This window comes from Taeniopygia guttata, chromosome 2, assembly GCF_048771995.1.
Source record: "Taeniopygia guttata chromosome 2, bTaeGut7.mat, whole genome shotgun sequence".
Taxonomy (NCBI): Eukaryota; Metazoa; Chordata; class Aves; order Passeriformes; family Estrildidae; genus Taeniopygia; species Taeniopygia guttata.
The window spans coordinates 42,517,371-42,545,045 of NC_133026.1; the positions used below are offsets into that span (position 1 = coordinate 42,517,371).

At 42.5% G+C, this 27,675-nt stretch overlaps 1 protein-coding gene across 10 annotated transcripts; it reads left to right on the forward strand.

The window, feature by feature from the left end:
• The first annotated feature begins 506 nt into the window (after positions 1–506).
• On the forward strand, positions 507–27,675 carry NOD1 (nucleotide binding oligomerization domain containing 1). Of its 10 annotated transcripts, none has more exons than XR_012054596.1 (14): positions 507–704; positions 3,791–3,883; positions 7,267–7,596; positions 9,425–9,599; positions 10,799–12,602; positions 14,596–14,679; positions 15,703–15,786; positions 16,091–16,207; positions 17,341–17,424; positions 19,071–19,154; positions 20,492–20,575; positions 21,029–21,277; positions 23,320–23,403; positions 24,780–27,675. XR_012054596.1 is itself a non-coding variant. In XM_072925762.1 (14 exons), the coding sequence occupies exons 4-14, from the start codon at positions 7,381–7,383 to the stop codon at positions 24,850–24,852; spliced, it is 2,856 nt and encodes a 951-aa protein (XP_072781863.1). In that variant the 5' UTR covers positions 514–704; positions 3,791–3,883; positions 5,490–5,575; positions 7,267–7,380; the 3' UTR covers positions 24,853–27,675. The 10 variants fall into 10 exon arrangements, 4 of the variants coding, with proteins under 4 accessions (XP_072781863.1, XP_030120910.4, XP_030120909.4 ...); XR_012054594.1 differs by lacking the exon at positions 16,091–16,207 and adding an exon at positions 22,493–22,574 and having other exon boundaries at positions 21,194–21,277; positions 24,780–24,929; XM_072925762.1 differs by lacking the exon at positions 16,091–16,207 and adding an exon at positions 5,490–5,575 and having other exon boundaries at positions 514–704; positions 21,194–21,277.

Below are 27,675 nucleotides of genomic sequence, written 5' to 3' on the forward strand. Positions count from 1 at the left end.
AAACTTCTGCCAAGTATGTGTAGCTGCTGTCCTGATGTAGCATGTCTGTTTCCAGAGTTGGGCACAGTGACTTCTGTAAAACACGGTACTTTCCGTATTAGCACTGCCTAGTTTGAGTAAATAAAACTGTGATTACCAAACCTCTACCATGCCTGTTCAGTGTGTACCCCTCAAGAATATCACAGATTGTTAAGGTTGGAAGGGACCTCTGGAGATCATCCAGTCCAACATCCTGTCAAGGTAGGGTCACCTCGAACAGGTACCACAGGAACACGTCCAAGTGGGTTTGGAATGTCTCTGGAGAGAGAGACTCCACGACCTCCCTGTGCAGAGTGCGTTGCTGATGTAAATAAAATCTGATGTGGGAATGCAGCTGAAGCCTCCATTGGCTGTTTGTGTTTTTTAAATGGATAAAGTCAGTAGGGAGCGCAAAACTATGCATGAAGTACTTCTCTGGCAGTATCCTTGCGCCGGGGGAGTTTGACCGAGGGAAATGGTCGCTGCCAGAGGACCCCTGGCACCTCTCGGGGGAGGAGGGGTGGGTGCGGAGGGCAATGCTATGCTGGCGAAGGGAAAGCCTTGGGCCATTCCTGCGCGGGGAGGAGCCGCTTCCCGCTGGGGAGGAGAGACCGTGTGTGGGGCGGGAGGGGGTGAGGAGAGCGCCCGTGGGCTCCTCCCCTGGCCTCCGTGCCTTCGGCGCCGCGGTGAGTGCGGGGAAGGGCCGGGGAGCCGGCGGGCTGCCGGGGGAGAGGGCTGGCGGGTCCCAGTGTCTGCTTTCTGTAAAGCAAATTTCTGCGGTACCGCGCGAAAGGCTTGAAAGGTGGGAGGGGAAGGGCTGCGCCGCTCCTGAGCTGGAAACTTCGGGGCTCCTCAGGAGGGTCCGTCCCGCCCGGCGGCCGGCGCTGTCTGACGGGGAGCGGGACGGGAGCAGCGCCCGCAGCCCCGCGGACAGCGCGGAGACAGCGCCTTCGTGCGAAACACAGCAGCGCTGCCGGCCTAAATGGGGCTGCAGATGCTGGCGAGGATGCGGTGCTCCTCAGGGCTGTTGGGGAAGGGTGCCGAGGTCCCAGGGACGGAGGAGGTGGGAGGGATGCATCGCTCCCCTCCAGGCCGCGGCAGGGTGCAGTGAGCCATTTGCTTCCCCGAAAGCCGCAGCTTTGATCCCAATCCAGGCGCGGAGGCACGCGGCTCTCGCTTAGGCCCCGGTGCTTCGCCCACCTACCGCGAAAGAAGCTGGAAGAGAAGGAGGCGGGAGCGGTTCGCAGGGCAGGATGGTGCCCCGCGGCCCGGCCGCGATTCCATCAGTTCCGTGATTCCATCAGCTGCAACTTTCCGTGTAGGATTCGCTGCTGGTTGAATGTGAAAATAGTAAATGACAGTAGAAAAGCAGTTCCATGTTTATGGACAACAGTGAATTACCCCCTCCTCCTCTGTCTCTTAACAAAAAAAAAAAAAAAACAAAAAAAAACCCCAAAAACAAAACTAAAAATTTCTCTGGTTGGAGAAAGTTTCTTGGTTTTCTAGTAGTGGCTCCTTATTATTTATTGATCTTTTCCCACCGGGAAGGAGTTACAAGGAAGTCACATAAAGTCTTCCTGACAGGGGCTTCTTAATGCATCCAAACATTATATATAAAGTTATATTTCTATACAAAGGAATCTCTTAAGATATGTAGGAACAAAACCTGTGAGGGATGTGAATATTTCTGCCAAAGCCTGTGCCTTTTAAAGAAAAGCTTGTCATTTTACCAGATGGAGGCAGACATAATTTCTTCTGTATTCTTTTATATCTGTTGCTCTTCAAATAACTAGGGATGCTTACAAAAGCTTATGATATAGTCAAAAGAGAGGGAGAGAAGGGAGGGAGGAAAATGCACTGAAAGATGCTGATCTCTGGGACCCCGGAGCGATTCAGGAGCATGAGTTGTAATGGATTTACAGGAATATGATGTTAACATATGGCTCCCTGGGCATTTATTGACATGTGTAGCATCACTGATGCTAGTTAGAGATTGTGAAGTGGGGCGTGATGAGTGTGCTTTAATTCACACAAACAGAATAATTTAAGATTATTCTGCATCTGTACAAGCTCTACCAATGCACCATTTTTGCTATAATAATAACAGGCTATTTTTTAGTACCTTTGGGAGTACATTACATTGCTTCTCATGAAACAGGCAGACTTTTTGTGTAGCACATATGCCCATTTCCCTTTAATCTCTGCGTGTTTTTTACTGTTCTTGAACTAAGTAAAATAGTAAAGTTCTTTTAAATGTGAGAGCTGCTGTGTGGAAATAGGTGTTTTATTCACTTATTATAGTCAAAGACTGACTGCTGTTGCATGCATGACATAAGATGTGAAAAATCAATCCCTTTTCTGTCTCTCCCAATAATAGCAAAAAGTAGAATTTATGCTGGCCTGACAGAGTCCTGATTACCAAGCATACCAAAATTTCCAGTTCTCCTCTTGCTGTAATGACTCTGTAGTGAGTAACTGGCACTGTAAAATAGCTTTTTTCAGGAAACAAATCTGACTTGAAGACACAAAGGGCATAGGGCTCTATTTCATGTGAAATGGAGCATTGTTTTCATACAGCCACCTCTGGAAGAGTGATCATCTTGCGAATGCTATGGACAGAAGGCTGTGTTAGTGGGGACTTCACTTGCCCTGGGCTGGCACTCAGGTTTCTGTGCTTCACTGTTGTCCTGCCAGAGTTGGCTACTAGGTGCTGTGTAAATCCTGAAGGTAATCCAGCTAGTGGCTGCAGGTAACTAGGTAATAGCAGAGGACTTTATTTCACAGGCAGTTTAGAGGAACAGTTCTTGTCAGAATACCAAAACTGCAGAAGTAGTATTGAGTTTTCAGCTCTTCAAAAATATTCTAGATTGGTATCAAATTGGTTGCTTTAAGGGACAATTGTTAATTAAGTTGCTCCTTGTATTGCCTTTACTGCGTCATTCTACACAGTCTTAATTCCCTAGCTGACCCAGAAGTTAATAAGGACTCAATTCCCTAGCTGACCCAGAAGCTGAAATGGTTTTTAGCTGTTCTGTAAGATTCTTCAGCCCCTTTATCTACAACATTTACCTTTGACAAAACCTTGTTGCAATAAATGAGCACATTCTTTGCTGCCAGGGGTCTTGCAGCACTGGAAGTGGAAGAGACATCACAGTTTTGTTAGAAGAAGGAGCTAGGAGATCTTAGTAAAAAGAGGATGTGAGGAGGGCAGGGCCAGGAAAAGTAGAAATGTATATATGCTTGCACAATGCTGAGAGTAGAGGGAACTCAGAGGAAACACGAGATAGAAGTGCCAGTGCCTTTGTGCAGAAGGCATTGGTGGCACTGCAGCTTATTGACATGGATTGTACAAAACCTTGCTGGAAGTACGATGCTTTTACTGTACCTCTTACTATGACAAATTTCATTTCCCTCTTTCATTTCCCTCCTTATTCCTGGCCTGATCCCCATCTTGCTTCCTCTTTTTATTCTCAGTGGCACAGGTTTATGATAGCATTGATTGCCACACTTGCTGTTGCTTCTCGTATCGCTTCAATCTCCATCAGTATTTCATTTGGCCAAGACCCTGTCTTCCCTTTCTTCTTGGCTTTTACAGCCAAGTGGGTGGGTAAGTATTCTGCTCTTGGGTTCTTTTTAATTAGTTCTAGTCTGTTTCCTGCCTTCTTCACCTGATGGACTTTGCTGTCCTCAAAATGGCTAACTGCATTTCCTCTTCAACATCACTGGCAGCCTCTTTAATAACTAATTGGGGTTTTTTTCTTTTTCCTCTTAGGAACAAGAAGTCCATTCTCTTCCCAGATAGGAAGCTTTTCCTCGTGAGTGTTTCTCCTGTTGTCTCCTCATACCAGACTCCTGCTTCATTCAGGTATCATCTGTCTTGTCTGTCTCCATTCCTCCTTAGGTGTTCTGCTGTTTCAGCTGCTCTGTCAAGCTTACAAGTCTTTTCCTTTTTCTTGCTCATTTCTCCAAATAGATGTGTTCACAAGTTGTTGCTGTTAGAACAAGTGATCTGTTTTGACCGTAACTTGTAAGAGCCTTAAGGTGTCTTTCAGAAAAGTGATTTTATTCACTTTAGCCCTTTCAGAAATGGAAGGCAGTGTACTGAGGTATCTCACATTAATGTATGTCTCAGTCTTTTCTAACAGCATCCCCATGACTGATACAACATCAGTCACACAAATTGCACTGGAATTGAATCCAGCATCTGGAGGGTTCGTGATAAGGCAAAGAACACTGTATGCACTCTAGTAAGAAAGTGCTTTCAGTGCCTATTTATAAGCTGCATAAGCATGTACCTTTAAACATACCAGATGTGTAACCTAGCATTGTAAAACTGACAGATCCTTCCACAAGACATAGCAACCTTGTGTTCACTCACTGAAAAAATAATATTGGAGCACTATGGAAGCTGGGGCTATTTGTAGAAAGAGAGATGATGGGATGCAGATAAGCTGGAGAGCTCATGTTGTCACACACTGGCCTCGTGTTTTTAAAAACACGACCGAAAAAACCCCAACAGCACAAAATCCCCCAACAACGCAAAGAAAGCTCCAGTGAAACAGAATAATTTATGTCAAGTTTCTTAATACAGCTGATACATTTTGTTATGAATACATGTAGTAGGAAGTCTTTCTGTTCCAGCATCATTTGAAGTGTTCAGCTCTTCATCTGGTATGGATTTTCTTAATCTGTGAATGGTGGAAATTTCCTTTTTTTTTTTTTTTTTTGTACCAAAAAGAACTGATGAAAAGTACTTAGTACTCCAGTACTGGATGGTGTGGATGGTGTGGTTTGCATTATATTTAGTATTTTCATTGAAAATATCACTAAGTAAGTCATCATGCACAGAATTCATATTCCCAGTCCTGACTTCCCTGCTTGGCATTTTTGTTCTTTCTCCTTTTCTCTCTGATGTTTAGCCTCATTTTATATTCCTTTTTGCTTGGTTTCTTGTTTCTCCATTCTCCTGCAGATCACCTGATGTGAAAGGGAACATACTCTGTCCTGCAGCATTTGTATGCACACCCCTTCCAGTAGCAACCATGGTTTGTACTGACTTGGATGTAGTCAGATGCAGAACAGACATCTTTGAGACTTTCTGGTCATTCCATGTTTTTCATGTTCTGTCCTGCTGCTCTATTTCTTCTTTCTTTTCTTACACCCTTTGTAGATGGAACTGAAATAGTGAAGAAAATGCTTCTATTTGCTTTATACACTTGATAGTGTGTTGGTTCATTCTTGTGGTTTTCTGAAGATTTGTCTCAGTTCTTTTTACAAATTAAGAAGAAAGAAAATGCATTAGAATAACGTGGTCCTAGAATTGCCAAAGCAATCAAGGAATGTTGAGTGGATGCAGTATCTTGAAAAATAGGGATAATATTCTAATTGCATGTTTTAAGATGATGCTATCTCTTTAACTAAAGCCTACAAAAGTTTAAGGCTAAATTGTTTTCAACATGCTTCGTCTTCAGTTACGGAATGAGCTTTCTTGAACAAAGAGATGTGCCAGTGTGGCTTCTGGAAAGCTGAGTGACTCAGAAATCAGCTACTTCCTTGGGTGGGTCATCTGAATGGGGTAATGAAAGCTTGATTTGTCTGAGCAGTCACTTACTGGTGTGGTGAGAAATTCAGATCACTTGGTTACATTCCGTTTGTTGCAAACAGTTTTTCCATTTTGGGAGTTGGCTGTGGCCCAGAACAGTTGTGCTGGGGATTCGCCAGGTCTCAGCCCTTGGAGAGTCTGACTTTTAAGGCAGTTATCTGCATCCATGCAGGTCAGCAACCATAAGTTGGGACCTGTTGGGAGATCCAAGGGGCTAAGCTGGTTTGCCCAGCTGGTTTGAGTGTAGATAGTTAGTATCACTAAAATGCAGTAGCATAAACTGTATCTTTCTCCAGCATCAAGCAAGATGAGCTTCACTGATGCAGACAGCACCTTCTGATATAGAGAACCCATAGAAGTGAGATTGTTCCAGCAGCAGGTCACTTAGGATAATCTGTGAGTTGACAGGGCTCAATTATAGCTTGACAGGGGAATGCTGGGGGGCACTTGAGAAAGTTACCATCACTGCAAGGTCTTGGGAAATCATGAGAAATTTGTAGCAGTAGAGTTGGCATACTTACAGAATTGTTGAAGGGTTTTGTCTTTTGGTTTTGTTAATATGACTGTAATCATAATCTAAGACCATTCTTCCAGATATTCCTTGACCTGCTGAAACAACAGTATGGTTTAACTGTTACTGGGTGTTGTCAGTCATTTGTGTTGATCATGCAGATTCTTGCTGAATGTGTGAAGGTGATTCAGTTGTGATCTTGGCAAAAAATTAGCTTCCTGCATGGGAAATTGTATGTGCAAGTTTGTACCTAAGTAGTACATAAATGAACCTACTGTTGAATTGTGATTTCAGTATAACTTCATGCCTACTGTATGGTGGGAACATTAGCTAAAATTACAAGAAGCCCTGCTTTAGTAATACAATAGAGAGCAGTCTGATCCTGATTCCTCTTGTTTTTTGCCTTGTAGAGAAAAATAGGAATAAATGGACATCTAAAAAGAGCTCCCAAGAGGTTGTTTGGAGAACAAGGGTATACGTTGTGTATATATTTGTAGACAAAGAGAGGGCATTCATGCTAAAGAGTATGGTTTCAAAATGACCTCCTCCTCCCCCCTGGTGATGGTGAAAACCTTGTGTCGTTGGAAGATAAACTATTTTCCCTAGTTTTGCTAAAACTGCCTCAGAGTTCGCAAGGCCTTGCTTTCAGGAACAGTCATTATATTTGCAGCACTTCATACAGTCTCTTGTTGTAACAACGAAAAAGCAGAGTGAATTGCTACTATAAATTAATTCCTCCTACAAAATTAATTGCTATGAAGTATAATTTTATTCCGTTTATTTCCTTGTCCAGATTATGTTTGGACAGATGCCCTGCTTTGTCTATAGAAACATGAAAAGCTAATAAAAATATTAAATTATGTATTAGGAACAGGCAGTTAATAAGGCAGATGCCAGTGGTGGTGTTTGAGGGAAGCTAGAGTAAAATACTGGTACAGAAGGTAGACTGCCTGTTGTAGATATTTTATTTTTCAAAACCTGAACAAATAAATGGAAGTACCTAAGGAGGAAACATTATTAAGAAGTTGGCCATGATATTACACAGAGTTTGGGAGTATTCTGTGATGTCTAATTGAAAGATGTATATGCATAGAATAAGGTTTAAACTGAGGTTCTGTGCAATTACTTTTTGCAGGCTTGGTGATGTGAAGGAAAGATTTCTTCTTTGCCTGAAATTAAATCCAAGCTGACCAAACAGACAGTTTTTCAAAGATGAGGCTTGGTGGAGCAGCTTCTTGGTATCTCAGCTATGGAAGGCCAACTTTGTGCTAATGTGGACATTTCTGTGAACAAACCTCCAGGAGCAAGCCCTCAGTCCTTCATTGCTTTGCTGAAGGTTCACCGAGAGCTTCTGGTCGGTAGGATCCGAAACACGCAGTGTTTGATTGATAACTTGATTAAGAACGACTACTTCTCCACTGAAGATGCAGAGATCGTTGTCCAGTTTCCTACTCAAGCAGATAAGGTATAATTTTTTTTTTCTCTAGCCAGTGAAGCTTTTAGTTACAGATTCATCTGACAATTTTATATCTAGTGTGTTTTCTAATCTTTCTTGTTTTGGAGTTTTTCCACTCTGTTCTTCCTGGATGAGTGTCTCTAGCACATCCCTTTCCAGCAGGGCTGGCACTGCTGGTTATGCCCGTTGGCAGCTCTAAGAATTTAGCGGGGTGATAATTGCTGTTCTGTCCCTCCCAGCTGCAGCTTTGTCCTCTGATAAAGAGGTGGCCACATGGTTGTTAGAGTATAGCAAGGAAAATCTGGTTTAGGATGCTGTGGGATAGATCATCCTGTTTTAGGAGACACAGAAATGAAATGTTGTTTTGGAAGTCAATGATTGTTTCTTGTCTGTATGAACACCTTCCTTTCTCTTTAAAGACCGATGCACGTTGTAAATATTTCTGTGGAAAATTGATGTATCCTGGTGTATTTGGGGTTTTAATTCATTTTAAGACATCAATAGCAAGAATTATTTCCTTTCGTTAGGAGAAATTAGGGTTTACAAAATTGGTCTTTGCTTCGTAACTTGAAACAGCTGAGGAGATTGTTTCCCAGACCAACCAATCAGGCAGCTTCAGAACCCTGTCACAGTTAGGGGCAGGCAAACCATAAAAAATTCAGAGACCTTGGACTTCACAAACAGTGCAGATTTCCATAAAATAATCATTCTTGCTGGCATGTTGAAATGGTAACACAGTGCTCTCACTGCGTGCAGGGTCAAAGCTGAATAAATGCACACTGTATGATAATCTCAATTTCTTATTGTTCGGCATAATATGCATGGTTGTTGTACCAAGGCTGAGGGGGAGGCCATGCATCAGGAGTCTAAGCAGAGACAGAGAACAGGCCACAGTAGTGTAAGTGAAGTGGACTCTGTGGGAGCTTCTCTGGAAGGCATAAAATTGCTTTTTAGAGCATACAAATTGTCAGAAAATGCTCCATATGTTTGCTGTGCTGCGTGTAGATCACCCTGATTTAAGCTCACAAGAGACCACAGTCTCTGGAAACCCTTTGTCTGGTTTAGAACTGCATTCTTCATTAATTTCTAGCAAGGGGATCCCGACATTCAAAATGTGCCTCCAGATGACTGCTCTGTCTTGCAGAGGGTTTTATACTAGGACTGCCTTGTACTGGTGCACCGAGATCACCCTCTGCCTTGCCCATGGACGTGACACTTTGTGCTGAGCTGCTCCAGCCACTGCCTGGTAGCCATTATTTTTGGTAATAACTGCAGGAAGAGGGGCCATTGTTCAGAGAGAGCCCAGAGAATTGAGTTGCTGTGTTGGAAGGAAAGGTTGAAGGCTTTTGGCTCAGCATTAAGATCCAGGGAGGGATTCAGCCTATCCTGCTCTGGACCTGGCTGGATCCTGAGGTAAATCCAAATGTGACTAGAGTATTTGCAAAACAGAGGGTGGATTTAGGGCACTGAGAAACCACCTCTATTTTCATTTTAAACAGCACGGGATTTAAAATGCACTATCTAGCCAAACCTAGGAAATCCTTTGGGTTCCCTGTTGAGGAGTGATATTTACCCATTTTGTTTCTGGTTAGTGTGATTGAGCTACAATTTCAGACCTTAACTTGCAGAACCAACTCTCTCACAGCATTCAAACACAAACAGCAATTGAGTTTTGTGGTGGTTCCAATTCAGAGCTGGATTTTGATTTCACCTTTTTGAAGCACCAGTTTTGATTCTGGCCCCCTCCTCCAGTCCAGAAAGGATCCTAAAGCAGTTAACAAGTATTACTGTGATAAAATGCTGTGTATCAATGATCTTTCCTGTGGTGTTTCTTCAGGTTCGCAAGATTCTAGACTTGGTTCAAAGCAAGGGAGAAGAAATTTCGGAATATTTCGTCTATGTCCTGCAGAAAGTCACTGATGCTTACTATGAGCTTCAGCCTTGGCTGGATGAAATAGGTTACAAGCCTTCAGAGAATATTTGTAGTAAACCTGTGGTAAATACAGATCCAGGTAAGGTCGTGCATCTCTATCCCTTCCCTTAGAGCTACCCTGCTATGTAGGAAGCTCCAAACAAGTGGCAGAAGAGTAAGAGTTTTGGGAGCACAGCCAGGGAAGATAACTGTGTACTTGCTAGCAGTGGTAGCCAAATTATATCCACTGTATAATATAAGGATGATGTTGATAAATTACATCCTGTTTTGTTAAACTTAGGCTCTTTCTGCATCTGTTTGTGGATATGTAACACAATGGCAGAACCACCTTGTACCAGCTGTAGTATTTTCTAAGCCTCTACTACAATTTATTAGCAACATTGTGATGTGCTGGCCATGGACTAACCAGTATTTCATGATGAGAACAGTCAAGCAATGAGGCAGGTTGCCCAGGGAGGCTGTGCAGTCTCCATGGGGGTTTTCAAGGTCCGACTAGACAAAGCCCTGAGTAACCTCATTTGATGTCAGAAATGATCCCGTTCTCAGCCGGAGGTAGGACTAGACCTTCTGAAGTCCCTTCCAACCAGAATTACTGTCATCCTAAATGATCGTTTTTAGCAACCCTAAAAATCAAAGTATAAGTATTGCAGAAATTATTTCCTCTGGAGAGGTTTTTCCATACTACATAAATATAAGTATTACTTTGTCCCCATCTGAAGCAAAGTTTCTGTTGAAAACCACAGACCAATGTCGTGCAATAACTGAGATTCTCTTCTCTTTTTTTTGTCATCTTAAAAAGATCTTTGAGGTGCCTGGTACTAGGTTTCTAAAATGCATGGCTTCTATTTGCAATAACATAAATGACTAAAGAAGGTAGGAAAGAATAACCACCTTCCTGATAGAACTGCAGTTGGAATATAAGTACAGTGAAATCAGTGACCAACAACTCCCAACAAGAGAGAGTTAAGCAGCCTTTGCAGAGAGTTAAGCAGCCTTTAACAGAGGGTCGGGGCTTGGCTTTGAGTCTCAGCTGAAGGATAGCAGCCTCTTAAACCAATGCAGCATCAGTACTGGCTTTCAGGAAGTGGTGGCTCACATGTGACCTTTCTTTAGCACCTGAATTTCCCCAGTGGGTGATGATGGCAGCACAAATAGAATCAATCTGCCAAAGAACCCTTTCCACATTAGAATTACTTTTGTTTATTACCCGTCTGAGTTCCCAGAAAGGTGGGTCATTGTATGCATAGGTTTTTTAATAATAGTTCACTGTCTTTTTAGTCAGCAGGTATTGCCAGAAACTCAGACATGAACTGGGACGGGACTCCAAGTTTTTTATGTTGTACGCTCAGAAGGAGGAGATGCTGCTTGAAGAAATCTACTCCAACAGTATTATGGAGCTGGTCAGTTTTACCAATGAGAGTCTTGGCCAGGTGGGTCAATTAGAAGCCCTTTTTGATGATGCAGTTGGGCTAATTAATGAAGATGGAGAGACTGTTTATGTCTACGGTGATGCAGGAATTGGAAAGTCCATCTTGCTGCAAAAGATACAAAGTCTTTGGGCCAGGAAGGAATTGGACATAGGGGCCAAGTTTTTCTTCCGTTTTCGTTGTAGGATGTTTAGCTGTTTCAAGGAAGATGAAGCCATATGTTTGAAAGACCTGCTCTTCAAATATAATTGCTACCCAGACCAGGACCCCACAGAAGTGTTCCATCACATCTTGCAGTTCCCTCATACAGTTCTTTTCACTTTTGATGGCTTTGATGAGATCTATTCCAATTTTGATCTTAGCAGCGTACCTGAGATATGCTCACCCAATGAACCCATCCACCCCCTGGCACTGCTCGTAAGCCTTCTCAGAGGAAAGCTTCTTAAGGGGTCCAAGAAAATTCTTACTGCCAGGACAGGAACTGAGATCCAAAAAAACATCATTAGGAAGAAAGTGTTGCTCCGCGGTTTCTCCAGGAATAACCTGAAGGAATACACAGCTATGTTTTTCAAAGATGAGCAGCAACGAGTACTGGTATCAAACCAGTTGGAAGCTAACCCAAATCTCTGCAGTTTGTGTTCAGTGCCTTTATTTTGCTGGATTATCTTTAAATGCTTTGAGCACTTCCACTCCATGTTTGACAGCCATGAGCTTCCAGACAGTTCTGTTACATTAACAGATGTATTTTTGCTCATGATTGAAGTCCACCTGAACCGATCTGTGAAAACAAGTTTGCTGAAGAGCAATATCAGGAGCCAAGCAGAAATGTTCAAATCAAGAAAGGAAAGTCTTCTAGCTTTGGGTAAAATGGCATACAAAGGGATGGAGAACTCTTCCTTTATCTTTGAGCAGGAAGAAGTCTCATTGGCAAACATCTCTGAAGAAGATTTGCAATTGGGCTTTCTCAGGACAGTTAAAGGTTACAGTGGCTGTGGCAGTCCGGCCACTTATGAGTTCTTGCACTTAACCCTTCAGTCTTTTTTCACAGCTTTGTTCTTGGTTATGGAGGAGAAGGTGGGTACCAAGGAGTTACTTGAGTTTTTCAATGAATGTTCTTCCCTGGAGACTGCCCAGCCTACTTGCCTTCGTATCCCCTGGTTGAAAAAGCAACTAGCAGAGGAGGATCCTTTCCAAAATAAAGAACACTTTAATTTTACCAACATGTTTCTTTGTGGCCTACTTTCTGGATCCAGGCAGAAGCTCTTCAGACATTTAGTTTCGCCTGCGGTCATTAAGCGAAAGAGAAAAATACTCATCACATACCTTGGGGAGAGCATGAAATCCCACCTGAAAGGCTACACTCGGTCCAGGCTCAAAAGCTACAATCAGGTGCAGATGCAGCCCAACTTTGTGTGGATGCTGAGGTGCCTGTATGAGACACAGAGTGAGAAGGTGGGGAGGATGGCAGCCCGCCGCATGCACGCCAACTACATCAAGCTGGCCTACTGCAACGCCTGCTCTGCTGACTGCAGCGCCATTTCCTTTGTTCTGCACCACTTCCAAAAGCGCCTGGCTCTGGATTTGGACAACAACAACATCAATGACTATGGAATAAAACAGCTGCAACCTTGTTTCAGCAAGCTTGCAGTGATCAGGTAGGAATCTTTGTATGTAAGCAGGTCTTGCATATTCTTCGTTTATTCCACAAACTGTTGGGCTGAGGAATTGATTGGGCAAGTGGAGAAAGAGGAGGATTAGTGCTGCTGGAAATTAATGTTTCAGATCTTCTGAAATCTTTGTTCATGTAGTCACAGGAACAGAGGTAAGCTGTGAATTTAGAAACCAAAATGGAAAGGGTGGAAAGAAGTCCTTAGAAGCACAGACTGTTTAAATCTGTAGGTTTAGTTAGCTCCATCTCAAATTGTTTTGTCTCAGAAGAGGATTTTTATGAGAGAAGGTGCTAAATGGAAAAAGGAAACGTAAGGTTTCCTTATCTAAAGGTTTCCTTATCCATTATCTGAAGATCATCTGAGGCCATCTCTACCCTTGGTCATAAGGGGGAAGGGAGGATCTCTTATTCACAGTAACCCTTGATCAGAAGCTCTGATCAAAGGTTTGTATCCTGTCAAAATGTCTGGTTTTCATAGGACAAAACTATCATGTACATCCATGAAAGAATGTGGTTTATGCCTTCAGATGTGGTGTTTTCCTGAGGCGATGTGAAGAGAGGACACGGCTTTGTGTGAACAGGGGGAACTAACTCCACCTCTAACATCACAGGCCATGTAGCTATATCTTATTTGTCCAAACATTTAGGCACAGAAAATTAGGAACTTCATATATATCTTTTTTTAAAGCTCCTTCAGCCTCATGAGAATTTTTTTTAACAATTGTTTTCTTCATCCTATTTGGCTGTGCCTTGCCTTGTTTCCCTCTAGAAATAAATCAAAGCCAGTGACTCTTGATTTTTTCCCCAGTTATTTGCAAATTGAATGACTTTCCAGGAGAAAGCATAAGGAAATTCCTTGGGAAAATGCATAAGTACATAAGACAAAACAAAGAAGAAAAGGCCAGCCTTTCATTCTTCGTGCCTATCATGTGATCATGCCATACACAGTGTGATCCTAACACCATCCCCAGCACCAAAACAGTCTTTTAGGTTGCCCTTTTAGGATCCCTTTATGGATCTTCAGATGTTGGAACTTTTATTTCTAATGAGCAATTTCTTCGTCAAGAAATGTTGTTTCCAGCAACTTAACTATCCCTATCAAAGAAGCAGGCTGTCCTGATCTGTAGAATTGGCCGATATCTCCTGTGTGCTGGTGCATTCCCAAGGGACCTTTGCTAACTAGCAGAGGCTAGGGAGGCTGTTGGTGATAACGGACTCTCAGAAGGAAATCTTCCATTACTGAGTTTGTGTGCAAACTAAATGTGGTCAAAATGTTTTCATCGGGACAGCTTTGCCCAGAAACCTGTCCATTTAGTGAAGTTGAAAAAGCTTGAGAAATTAGAAAAAAAAAACCCAAAACAACAACAACAAGAACAAAAAACCCACCCCAAAACAACTGTGAGAAGAAGCATTTTTATTCTATGAATGACTGACATTGATTTGTCTCATGTCTGGCTGGGACAATAAAATTAGAACCATCTAGCATACCCATGGGAGCACAGTTCTGTTTTCTGGCCAGGGCTTTTCACAACCTTTATTTGGTGAAGCCTGAATGTGTTGTGACTTTCAAGATGCCTGGCTTTCACTATGTACTCAGAGAGAAGATTGCAAGACTAGTAGTTTGGACAGCTTGCTTTTGCTAGGGTTTTAAGCAGACTTTCTTCCTGGAATCACAGTAAGCACAGGAAGAGGGTGAGATGTTTATCTGGAATCTGACTTCCTACATTTTATTGTTCTCAGTTCTGTGGACAGCTTCCAGAGCATTACCTAGGAGATCTGGGGCTTTCTGATTTTTATCAGTTTTGGAGTGAGCCACATGAATGTGAGCTCACATTTCCCTTAAGAGCTTTTAATATGTTGTATAAGTACCTGTTAAAATATCAGAGGAAAATGCATAGGCTTCTAGTAATTTGTTAACTCACAGGATATGAACATTCCTAATATGTATTGATTCAGACTTTTCATTCCCTTCTTTCCAGGCTCAGTGTAAACCAGATCACAGATCACGGTGTAAGGATCTTGTATGAAGAACTGTCCAAGTACCAAATTGTGTCTTTCTTGGGGTATGTACCCAGCTGGGAGCAAAACACTCAGCAGTGATTCTAGAAAGTAGCACTCTAGTGCTGCCAGTACTGGCATGGAAGAGGTGGGCTGGAAACTGCAGTTACCTCCTCATTTAAGCAAAGCAGCTTTCTGTGTCAGAAATGATTCTGTGACAGTTCACAGGGACAAGGACCACAGTTTCCTCTCATATCACACTCCCTCACAGCCTCCTGCTGGCATCAAACCCTTCTGAGGCACAGTGTGGACCACTGTCAGGTTACTGAACTGTGTGAGAATGCTAATTTTTATACTGAAAGTCTTCTGCTGTGGAAGGGATAGACTGCAAGCAAGAGAGCATGTGTAGTTTTAGTCTGCTCTTTTCTCCACTGTAAATTGATTTATTTCAACTATGCAAAGCAGATACAGCTTGGTAGAGACTGCTGTCAGGAACATGCAGTTTCAAGTGTGGTATTCATGATACCAATTTCTTTCAAGAGCTTAATTAGTTCTTAATGAAGTTGAAGCTGGAAGGCACGTTTGCTCTGACTTCCTGTGCTTGGTTAAGTAGCTACATAAAAATGACTTTTTGAAAGGTGAACCGGAATACCAAGAATAGCTTTTTTCCTCCAGTGCCCTAATGTAAGTACAACTGCTCAGGTATCTGCTCTTCAGTAATATTTGCAAGGGGATTTTATGACTTTTAAAAGATCAAAAGTACATTATGGTGTTTTGTCTTTTGACTTACCTTCTTGCAATATTATTTTTGTACTAGCAGAGGAATAAAGGGAAGCTTTGTTTGCTTGTGGAGACCATTTATTTAAAAAATTGTATAAATATTCATGATTTGCAGTCTGGTCTCCTTATATTTTCTATCTAGCCCATCACGGTATGAATTATATATCAAAATAGAAATACAAGCAGCTGTGAATATGTACAAAGCCGCACAGAAAAGATAGATGCTATGTGTGCATCATAAAACATTCAGGCTGTAAATATTTAACAGCAGTAATAACCTATTTTTACCAATGTTATTTTTCTTTAAGCTTATACAACAACCAAATCACTGATGTTGGAGCCAAATATGTTGCAAAATTAATTGAAGAGTGTTCAAGCCTGGAATATGTAAAGTATGTTGGATTGTTTTTCCTTTCTACACTATCCTAATTAAGGTTAAGCAGCTTGAAAGGGGAGGAAGAGTAGAAAAAAAGACAAAAATTGTATTTGAAATAAAATATAATTTAGGTTGCAGTTGTATATTTGTTTTGCAGTAGTCCAGCAGTGGATGGCAGTAGGTGAAACTCTTGAATCAATAGTCTTTTCTGGAATACAGTAGTGAGTTAAAGGAGTGCATGAGACCTGTTCTTTACCTAAATCCAGTCTGAGCACCTGAGCAAGGCTTAAGCTGTGTATGGACCTTGCTGTTTCTTCCAGCAGGCAAATTCCCTTGGATTTAGTACCAGGCTTTTTAGTGTCTGATCTTTTATGGGCCACTGGGGTCAGGCTGTGCTGGTGTCATACCTCAACTCTGGAATTCCCCACATTCACTTGGTGAGTCGTTCCCTTTAATTCCTAGAACTTCCCCAGATAAGAGTGTCTGGCTGTGCACATTGGTTGGACATAAAGGTAGATCATTAACCAATGGTTTAATTGTGACCATAGCAGAAACCAGAGGTAACTGCAGCAACATCAGCTTTTGGAGGGAATGTAGGAACAGGCAGCCAGGGACTCTTGGGTTCTAGTCCTTGTTCTACCACTGACTTGGTCTGAAACCCCACTCTGGCCATATCCTTCCTACTTGAAATTTTTGCAGAATTTTGAAACCCAGGAGCACTTAGTTCTTTCGCTGCTTTGACAGTGCTTTGCTTATTTAGTGACGCTTTCACAAAAAAAGCCTGTTGAAAGATGGTTGCTTTCAGGCTACATAGTAACCCTAGAGATTATTTTGAGAGAGTGCACATTCATGTGCCCGAAGTCAGCCAAACAAGACAGTTTTATGTAAACGTAATGGTTTGGGGGTTGTGGAGGAGGGTTGGGGGTTAGGTCTGTTCTTTAAATCAATCTATATGCAATTATCTCTCCCTTGAACTCCAGCCATTTGATATCCACATAGGCCAAAAACAGAAAAGGCCTTGTGTAAAATGCCAGCTGAAGACTGACTGCTGCACTGACCTATGCCATTGCCTAGAGCCTGTGCTTACAACAGAAGGACTTGAAATTATTGCAGTCTGTGCCTATCAGCTGCTGTCTCCTCTGGAAACACAGTCAAGAAATATTCTGTTTCCTGTGGCATCATGAAACATGCTGCATGTAATTCATGAGCTCTGTAGCAATTGCTGATAGTATGAATTATGTCAAAAACAAGGCCGGGGTGTTTGCCCTGAGGGTCAGTTCCTGAAGCTCATTTCTAACATAACTGAGCACCAAACCCAAGACTCTGCTGCAATACTTCTGATTTGGAGGGCTGACATGCAGAATATGCAAAAAAAAAACCCATAAAATTGTGTCTTTTGGTCAAAGGTCACGTGCCTGCAGTATTTTTTCCCTCTGGGTTAATCTTTGATAACTGCAGGTAACCTCCAGAGTTAATTAGCCTTAAATACTTGTGTGGCTTTCTGAACTGGTGTTGTGATAGCTGCACAGTTGTAAGTGATGCACCTCATCAATTTCTGTGCTTCCTGCAGAATAGGAGCAAACAAAATAACAAGCGAAGGAGGGAAGTGCCTTGCCCAGGCCATCCAGAAGAGCAAGACAATGTTTGAAATTGGGTAAGTTCAGTGCTAAAGAGCAGAAGTTAGGGCTTGATCTTGGCCATGCACCTGTAAATCCCTTAGGATTCTTTTTTTCATGCTTATCTTCTCTTCTCCTTCTATACCTTCCCTCCTCAACAGTAACATTAGAACAAACGAGTATAGAGGCCACATTTTCCATGGAAAAGGAGGGCTGCTTTGTTGTTCTTCATTCACACAATGTTTGGTTTGGGTTTTGACATCTTTTTTTTTTTTCTTTTTCACTGTTCTGACAGAACCTTGAAGGAGAAACAAACAAACAAGAGGACAGGATGTAAAGCTAGCCACTTTCTTTATTGCAGCACAACTTTATTTCTTTATTGCAGCACAACTCATCTAGAGATACTTGGTTATTTTTAAGCCTGTATGGTTTTATGACAATTGGCACTGCATCTAGTTATTGAGTGTCATTGTTAAACCTATCAAACCTTCTGCATCACATCCTGATAAAATTGTGAGCTGGGAGAATAAAAGGGAATTCATATCATCCTTTTCTCTTAGGCTGTCCCTAACTGCAAAGTGCTGTTATTGGAGAGGTCTGAATGTACTGCAAACCTTTAGTTCCTGCCCTGTTTCTCAGGAAAGGTGCTAGGTTTGATTTATTTTATTTATTTCCCCCCCTCTAGTGGCAAATCTCAGTTTCTTTTTTCACTGTACATGAGAACAGATTTCTTAAAATTTAGTACTTGAATACATGTAATTAAAACCTCTGATTGGCCATTGTGGCAATCACAGTAGCCATGAAACATGGAAATTGGATTTGTACAATCAGATTTTTGGCCTTTAATTTTGTTGTTCTACAACATTTCATAAATATAGTGAGCAACCTGAACACTTCCATATAGCTGGGTCTGCTGTGCTGTACTTGCTCTAATTTCAATGAAGGACTCCTATTTTCTCCTGTGGAGGAAATGATCACTCCAAATGGACTTAGGATAGCTTGGACAGAAATGTTTAAATAGCAAATTGCATTGGCTCTGAAGGACAAGGAAGTTCTGGGGAACGTACTGGAAGTCCATGTGTTTAGATATCACAGAGTTCAACTGATTTTAAAAGAGCTGCCAAGTAATTACCCATAAGCTGAGTGTGGCTCTGAGTCAACAAGCCAGGACCCCTGTAAAAAACCCAACAACATAGGCCTCAGCAGAGGTGTTTTCAAACTTCATAATACAGAACGAATTTTCAAAGTGGTTAGTCTGCATAGAAGGGATTTGACCAGGTACTCCTAGTTTCTGATAAAATCTCTCCACCTTATACCATGTTACCTTCTCTCACAAAATAACCCTTTGTGTAATCAAGGATTGTTTTGCCCTTGGAAATACTATTTCTTACCAGTGTGCAGCAAGGTGATCCTGAAAGCATTCCTGCTGCGGCAGGCTGTCTCCTAGAGCTGCCTCTGTGCTGTGGCCTGAGGGTGCTGGTGAGTCAGCAGAGGTTACTGGTGCAATGTGCAGGCAGTGGAACATACCTGCCTCAGTGGGGAGGGTACCTGCCAGGTTCCTCACAAGCCTGAAAGACTGTGAAGTAATCAGGAAGGAGGGGAGGGGAGAGAAACAGGGAGAATGTATCGCCAAGAGTCAGTAGGGCAGCACAACTGATATCTCATGTTCTCCTCTCTTCACTAGGATGTGGGGTAATCAAGTTGGAGATGAAGGAGCAAAGGCATTTGCAGAGGCCCTGAGGAACCACCCCAAGTTAACAAACGTGAGGTAAAACACCAGCAGAGCCAGGCAGCTCGGTGTAGTGCTGGCTTTTCCATCCTGCTGTGAAGCAATAACTGTTCCCACCAAGGGTTGGCTTGGAATGCCAATCTGGTATTGCAGCCTTTGCTGTGCAGCCAAGAGATCCCTGGTGCAAGTGAGAGGCCAGACTCTGTCCAAAAGCCCTGTGCAGCCTTTAGGCAAGTTTAAAATACCACACGACAGGCATCCTTTCCTCTATGTGCACCTCCTTCCCTCATGCTGCACATGTTCTGGCGTTTGTGGAGGCACATGGACAGTGGGTGCCATTTTGATCTGGGAGCATTAGCAGGGGGAGGCACCAGCTGTCACAGAATCGGGTTCCCAGTGAGCTCAGTATTAGCAGTTTCTTTTGAGAGAGTGCAGCGGCTCTTAACAAAGTACATTTTAGGCCGTAATATGAGGGGCTGGGACATTCTTATATTTGGGCTCATCCTGTGCTTCAGTGGAGTTACACCACCACACATTCAGTGCTAGTGAGATGTCGTCCTCACTGGAAGTCGGGGATGGATCTCAAACCAGCCTTCTGGAAGGCATAACACAGGTGAGGTTAGAAGCACAGCAGAAACCAGTGTGTTAAACAGCCCATTCCCTGCTAAACTTTCAAATGCTGGCTGGGGGATTTAAAGATGTTTTAGGGTCCCTCCACACAGCTGCGCCATTGCTCTGCTTGGTTCCTCTTTCTACATTTTTTGAGGCCTTGCATTATTTTGAGGAGGGAGAAGCTTTTTGAACTCCGAAAGCCCAAAGCATAACTTTAACTGGATAATTTTGCCAATGTCTATTCAAAGAATGAAGGGCAGACTAAGAAATGTTTTTGGTTTGTAATGGAAAGCATTTACAAGCTCATCTCTCCATACACAGCAGAAGGTAGTGCAGTGTATTTGGGAGAATAGTGAAGTATTTGAATGCCTGAAGGACATAAAGGACAAAGTGCCCAGTTGGTACAGGGATGACAAATGCATGTAAAAACCTGTGTACTGCTAAGCACAACTCTTTGCCCTTGTTTAGAGTCTCAACTCTCAAAATTACTGGGTGCATCTCCACTGTCAGCCCCAAGAGCACAACACAGTGATAAGCAAACCTTTTGGACTGTATGAAACACCTGCACTCAGACTGCAGACTGTGAACTGCTCTCACTTGTAAAAGTTGTAAGGTCTCAGTGGTTTCTGAGCTGTGTGAGCCTTTGAAACACAAATGCTGAGCTGTACATCTGGGAAGCAGATCATCCAGGATATTCCCTTGTATTTGGCAGTGGGAGAGCCACGTGGTGCTGCTTCTTAGACATTTGTATCTTTACTTTACAGTCTTGCATTCAATGGCATCACAACAGAGGGAGGCAAAAGTATTGCTGAAGCCATGCAGCACAACAACTCCGTGAGGATATTCTGGTAATTGACAGTGTGGTCTCTTTCTCCTCTGCTTCCTTTTCCAGCGCAAAATCCTGGTTTATGTCCTCCAATCCCATCACCCTTCCTACTCTCCCTCCTCCTCTCCCTGCCCTCATCCCCGATGCTTTCCCTATCAACAAGCTATAAGATACTCCTTTAGAAGAATGTGGGCATGAGTAATGGATCAGCAGCATGTGTCCTTTGGGATACATTCCAGTGACCCAGTGCCATGCCTCGTTCTGCTCCCTCCATCTTGCTTTCCCCATCTTCTCTGCTTTCCATCATCTGAAGTCAAGTTCTTTGTCCTCAGGTTTTGCACCTCTTCAGTGTTGTCTTTACCTTTTCTCACTACACCTCATTCACCTTTTAGACACTAAAGCATCATGAGAAAGTATCACTAGAACATTGCTCAGAGAAATAAAGATCTGATACTCTTGTCTCTTTTACCTCCAGGGCTTCTCTTCAATATCTCTTTGTGTCCAGCCTTTACAAATTGCTCAGGGCAGGAACAACACATCCCCCTTTGGCTGTCTAAAGCTAAGTCACAGACAAGCTGCAAAAACAAGGGGCTGAAAAATAATGTCAACATCCCAAGTGAACATTTTCTCTCCCACTTAGGTTGACTAAAAACGAGCTGGATGATGAGGCAGCAATGAGTTTTGCAGAGATGCTGAAGGTCAACAAGAAACTGGTGCATTTATGGTGAGTTACATTCCACAGTGGCACAGACTCTTTGGCAGTCACTACATTAAAGCTGCACCTTCCAAGTCTATGTAGGTCACAGTAACAGCTTCTGTGCATGGTCTGGATGCAGCTGACTGCTTGTAGACAGTTCTAATGGGAAGTTAATAAAGCTGCTGTCTAGCATTTGGAACCTGCGTCCATACAGGGAAAAGTTCAAGCTGTTTCTGGTAACTTTCAAACTAATGATTGATTTCATCTCTCATTAGGGAAAAAGTACTGGCCTCAAAATCAAAAGTTTCAAAAAAAAGAAAACCAAAACCCCAAGCAGACAGCTAGAATAGAATAAGGTTATATTACAAGTCTTTTTGTTTATCATCATTCTATGAAAGTAACTCTTCAACCAAGAACCTACATGACACATTTGCCCGATACTTTCTTTTTTGGGCTAGCAATAAACTGATGCAAGACACTCATCTCCAAGGCATCAATACCCAGGAAACCAGGAATTATTTCTAGAAATCACAGTAAGACTTTTTACACTTCTAAGAAAATGCAGCATTGGCTTTTCTAATCCAGAGGTTGCCAATGGATGGGGTTGGGCAGATGCGAGCTGTAAAAAAAAATAGCCATCCATTCATTCCAAGTGATCCAAGGGAACATCAACATGGAGTCCCTTTGTATGCTTTACAAAGACTTGGCTGACCACACTCTAGCACACTCCCTGTATTAATCCTAGTTCCAGCCCCTTAGGAAGCATGCTGGCTGTCATGGGTGCCAAGTACTCATAGCCTCTTTTGAAAGCAGCAGAAGCTGTGGTGTCCATCACCCTGAAAGTGAAAAGACAATGGGGGAAGTGCTTGGTTTCTTTGTGCACAGCTGCAGATATAATTCACTGAGAGTTTGGGTTGAATTCAGCATAAAACTTACCCCAGCCAAAGCAGGCATAGTAATCGAGATAAGTGTCTTTGTCATGGCTCAGTGTTGTCCAAGGGTGTCTGCCAGTGGACAAATTGATATCCTGCTTTGTTGATTGCACCAGTGGATGCCTCCAAGAGGTGGTGACCATTATAGATAGTTGAACTTGAGACCGAGTTAAAGTCTTTTTCCAGTAGCTGAAAGATTGTACTGGATCCCTTTGCATTTTGATTCATATACCAAGTGCAGAAACTCCTTTAATGGAATGCCTCCTTCCCTCCCTCCCTAAGAGATTGTTCAATGCCCTCCAATTTTCAGCCTCATCCTGAATCCTGAGGGATTCATGCAACCAGTCACATGGAATGGTACAGCTATGGGGCTCACCATGGTAGACTGAAAGGTAAGTATTAAATTAAGCTAGGCTGATGAGTATTTTTATCCTCATGAAGATGAGTGGCCTTTGTTCATCTTTAGCTAGTGGTATGGTCTACAGTGGTTAGTAAGAGTTACCTACTGCTTCATCAGTTTGACTACTTGAGGATCTTATGTGTGGGTTTTTTTTTCCTTCCCTAAGCTCAGATGAGACATAATTTATAGCTGGTAAGTTGGCTTCACTAGGACTTGCACCTGCTCATACCAGAGTCAAAATCAGTGCTTTATTTTTCAAGGATCTTGTTGGTCTGATAAACAAGACTGGAGGATTTGGCAGCTTCTAGATCATAGCTGCTAAAACTCTAGGCCGACACAGGGTCTGTACTCAGAATTTTCTGTGCATCACTTAAAAATGTCTCACAGTCTTCTTAGTAAGAAAGCAGAGCTGAGAGGTTTGTCTCAGTCTAAATACCAAAATTCCATACCACTAGTGAACATAGCAGAACTTTGTCAGCTGTGTAATTAAAATTGCTCAGTATCTCCAGAATGAAACAAATGCAAGATTAAAAGGAAGAGATTAATACTCTGAGCTCTGTTTCTGAAAGTGCATGTGGGGCATTTGACCAATACTGTGTACCATTCTCACAGATAAAATCACAGTAATTTTCTTGTGGCAGAGAGCTTTGCTCCTTGATGTCAAACTGATCATAGGTTGTGCATGTACTGCAAATTAGTTTGCATGTTAGATTGACATGAAATGCTTTTTTTTTTAGGCTTATCCAGAATAAAATTACAGCCAAAGGGGTGAAGTGCCTCAGTGATGCTCTCCAGGAGAACACAACTATTAAAGAAATCTGGTAAAGTTCCCCATCTCAAAGAGTCACTTCCTTTCCCTTTAAAACCCTATTGGCCTTACTACTTCCCAAACTAAAAAATTCAGAGCAAGTTTATGCTTGGCAGGGGGTTGTAGTTCCAGCTGTGGATTTCAAACAGGTAAAAAGCCACTGCCATTGAAACATTTCCTTGTGTGTTATGAATGTCAGGCAGTTTTCTTGGTTCACATCTCTCTGTACCACTGATTTGCAGAATGTGTGTGTTTGCAGAATCAGGGCCTGAATTTATAGACCAAGTTTTGTTTGTTGTTTTTATTTTTAAACTTCTGCTTTTCAGGACCTAAATGCCAAACGAGCAGGAGATGGTTACCTTTAATCAGTATTACTAGTCTGGTTTGCAGAATTTGTGCTCAGACTTTTTTTGGGCGATGCTCCAAACATACTGAAAGTGCTAAGTTACAGGGAGATTAACTTTTTGTAGGATTTGTTTGTTTTAGATTAGGTGAGCATCACATAGTCACACGTGTACATTTAAGGGAGGAAGCCAAATACTACATTCCTTCCCTCATCTCAGAGAGCTCAGGAGTCAATAGAACTGAGCTGGTTTTAGCACTGCTGCTTTATTATTGAACATGAAATTTATTTTTAAATATGTATATTTGTTTAGTGAAAGGACACTGAATTCTTGCTTAGAAAGACAATGACTCACTGTCTGACTAGTGTGTTCCCTGGAGATGTGGAAGAGGTAGTTTTTCCAAAAGCCACTGTCAGCTTTCGTCTACAGAAGAGGCATCAATTCCCCCTCAGATCATTCTGAATCTTCAGACTGAAATCTGTCTTTTGATTCTGGCCCGAATGTTCAGAGGCATTCATTAACCCAACTAATTTCATAAATCTGCATGGTTTAATGGATTCCAACATTTCTGAGAGCAGCACTTAACTAGGCTGCTCATTTTCAGGGCTGTAAGTATCAATTTAGATTATCTTTACGTGCCAGAATTGAAACTTATGCTATTGGTCATTTCACGTCATTTCACTAATGCTTGAGTACTTCAAGGAATTTTCTTCCTATGTTTTCTGGAGACTTTAAATATCTTTAAAGCAGCCCAGTCCACAGTAAGAACCTCTGTCAACTCTGTGCTGCTTGCTGAAATGCAAACAGCTGGGTTTCCAGTGCCAAGTTCAGTTGCTGGAGTTCAGGTGTGTCTTCAGGTTTTGTTTCTGAGGGAGATGTGCAGTGGGAGCAGCAGTGCTGTATCCAGCCTAACACCCATTCCCAGTTGAGAAGCGAGCAGCCCAAATGGCATTGCAAACCTCTGCACCAAAAATGGTGCACACAGGCAATGGGCTCCAGTCACTACCTTACTTACACTCACATCCCTTTTGTTCTACTCCTGCAGCTTGAACGGGAACCTGATAAGCCAAGAAGAGGCCAAAGCTTTTGAAAATGAAGAGCGGATCATTTGCTTTTGAATGAGGACTTTCCCATTTTGCTCCTACACTTGGACAGCAGAGTTTATAAAGGCATCAATCTACAGTGCTCGTGGCAGGAGAGAGATACACAATAAGCTGCCTTTTTATGAACACACTGCACTCCCTCAGCTCCATCCCGTACTCTGCCTGTTATTTTTAATCCTTTTGGTGAGTGCGAAGTTGCCTGGGTAAATAATTAATGTTTGTATGATGCTTTGAAGATGAAATGCAAAGTGTTAACAGGCTAGATCCACTGGCAGGTGTATGCATTTTGATAACTGAGTTTAGATCTATTCTGTACAGTGATGTAAATAATCTCTTAACTTATTTATATAAGTAAATAAAGACACACAAGTATACAAGTGCAAGAAAGGGTGCACGATGCACAAACTCCACCAGCTCTGAGTATTACCTGCCTCAGATCTGAAAATTAATATATACACAGCTTTACCAGAAACAATATCTATAGTAGTTGCTTGGTGTGTGTGTGTTTTCAACATGAATTCCTTCTTACTGCCTAGAAATTAGGTCCCTATTTCTCCACTTACTACAGGCAGCATCGTAGACATTGCTTTTTTTTTTGTTGTTGGGGTTTTTTGGATGGGTAGAAATGGATGCATCAGGCTGAAATGACTTTCAGTAATCTTTTTTTCCCATATCAAAGCCAATCTCTTTTCTTTCACGCAACCAGAAGCTCTTAGTGCCATCACTGTAAAACCATAACACGGGCAGTAAACCACTTCTGCTTCCAGTTTCCAGAGGGCTGCATAGAAACAGCTGCCTCCTGTTTCCACAGTGTTTGTTCTGGGGAGGGGGTCTGGAGAGAAATGTGAACAATTAATTAGCAGGCTGTTCATTGCCTTGGCTCCTGGCCTAGGCTCCATGCTGGTGGCACTACACCAATATCACGTTGCCCAGCATCAGTGGGGAGAAAGGACGATTGAAAATCAACTGCATCAAGTAGAAATCCCTCTCCCAGCAACAGGCAAGGACACAGGAGGATTGAAATTGGCTTGGAAAGCTTTTAGTCTATGCTTGAATCAGTGGACAGAGCAAGGCAAGGGACAGTAGTAATAATAAGGACCAGCAGGAAAACATTATCCTCCCCCAAATGATTATTGTTTAGGGAGTGTAACTTTAGAGGCTTTAAAAGAAATCAGTTAGCAAAGGAGTGGTGTGTTTGATTATTTTTTGTGGGAGCTTTATAAACTCAAACTCTACCTCACAGTGTAGGGGGTAGAGTTTGAGTTTATAAACCTAAAATGGTAAAGTGTGAGCCGTTTTCCTTCCTTCTCCCATGCTACCATTCCCCCCCCCCGCCCCGCCAAACTTTGAGAAACAATTCTCCAGTTGCTGACTAACCCACAAAATCTTGGTAGGTTGGAATAAGAATCTCCAGTTAAAATGCCAAACCAATGAACCCTCACTTCCCCATCTTCCAAATCCTGCCCCATGAAGCAAAGAAAATGCTTGCTTTGTAGGTCAGAGCTGCTCCATTTCCTATGTGGTAGCAAACCTTTCCCAGCCCTCAATTGTGTCTACTCCCTTCAGCTCCCTAACACATTTTCAAATATTCACTGGGATTCTCACAAAACCTGCAGTTATAAAGGAAAAAAAAGGGAAGAAAACCAACTTAGTTATTTTTCAGTGGCTTTTCCTCTGTGCCTGTGGTATCAACACTGATCTTTCACAGGGAGACAGATGAGGTTTTTCAACCATGCCAGAGGGAACTCAGCTAACTTGAATGATTTCTTCACCTGAACCATTTGTTTACTGAAGTAAAAGGGCACACAGTTACAGATGAGCTGGATTTCAATTGCCAAAACATCTGCCAAAGCAAAGCCTTTAAAGACTTCTCAGTGACTTTAACAAATCAGAGACTCATGCACCTTGTCAAAGTGTGTTTTGCCAGCCTACTCTGATGGAAGGGAGAAGATACTGGTACAAGGAAGGTCCTTCACCAGAGGTGTAATTTGCCTGTGTTTGAGGAAGTGTGCTCCTATTTTGCTCTAATCACAGAATTATTTGCTCATTTACCAGGTAGAAAATATGTTTAAGCCTACGGTTCCTGTCCTTGTTTCACTAATTGACTAAAATAGCTTCCCCCAGACTTTCCAGTGCAGTCACATCTGCCCCTTTTTTGGGCTAGAGCAGCCTTTGGCATTGTTTGTAGTGACAAGCTGGGCCCTGTTGCAAATCTTGTTCCATACCTGGCTGTTATGAGGTGGGAATCCAGGGAGTGTTTTCAGGGACAGTAGCATTTACAGGTCTGCAGCAGCTAAATGCAGCCTCAGGGTGAGTGGTGGCAGGATCAAGCCCAGCTCCATGTAGGACAGAGTTTGGCACTGAACAAGATTACAGTGCCAGAGACAGAGCCAGTCACAGCCACTCCTTCCAGAGGTGATTCTGGGCAGCAAACGCTTGTTTGGACTGGGCTGAAGGTCTGAGCACAGCTCACTCTGGGTTTGACAAAACCAAGGGGTTTCACAGCATCCTACTCCTAGCTCACCCAAGCAGGGGGTCTGCTTCACAGAGCACATCACAGCTCCAGGAGTCATGCTGGGCAAACTGGTTGCTGCTCTGGGAACAGCCAGACATCCCTTGTTTATCTGCACAGCATTTCTGGCTGAAGCTCTTCCTAGTCTTACCAGCCTGTTTGTAAGGAGCATTGGAGCAACACTTCTGTAGCTTGCAGGGAGAGCCTTGTTTACTCAGAGACAACTTTTTTCAGACTTGTTTGCAATTTGCTGAAGACTTCTCTGTACACTGTGTCATGTTTTTCCACTTGTCCACTGTGATAATAAACAGCTTTTTAAAGAACAA

Coding starts and splice junctions, on each gene's coding strand:
- NOD1 (XM_072925762.1), top strand. CDS start 7,381: ATGGAAGGCCAACTTTGTGCTAATGTGGACATTTCTGTGAACAAACCT. Junction 17,425..19,070: donor AAGACAATGTTTGAAATTGG/GTAAGTTCAGTG, acceptor TCTCTTCACTAG/GATGTGGGGTAATCAAGTTG. Junction 21,278..23,319: donor AAGAAACTGGTGCATTTATG/GTGAGTTACATT, acceptor TTTTTTTTTTAG/GCTTATCCAGAATAAAATTA.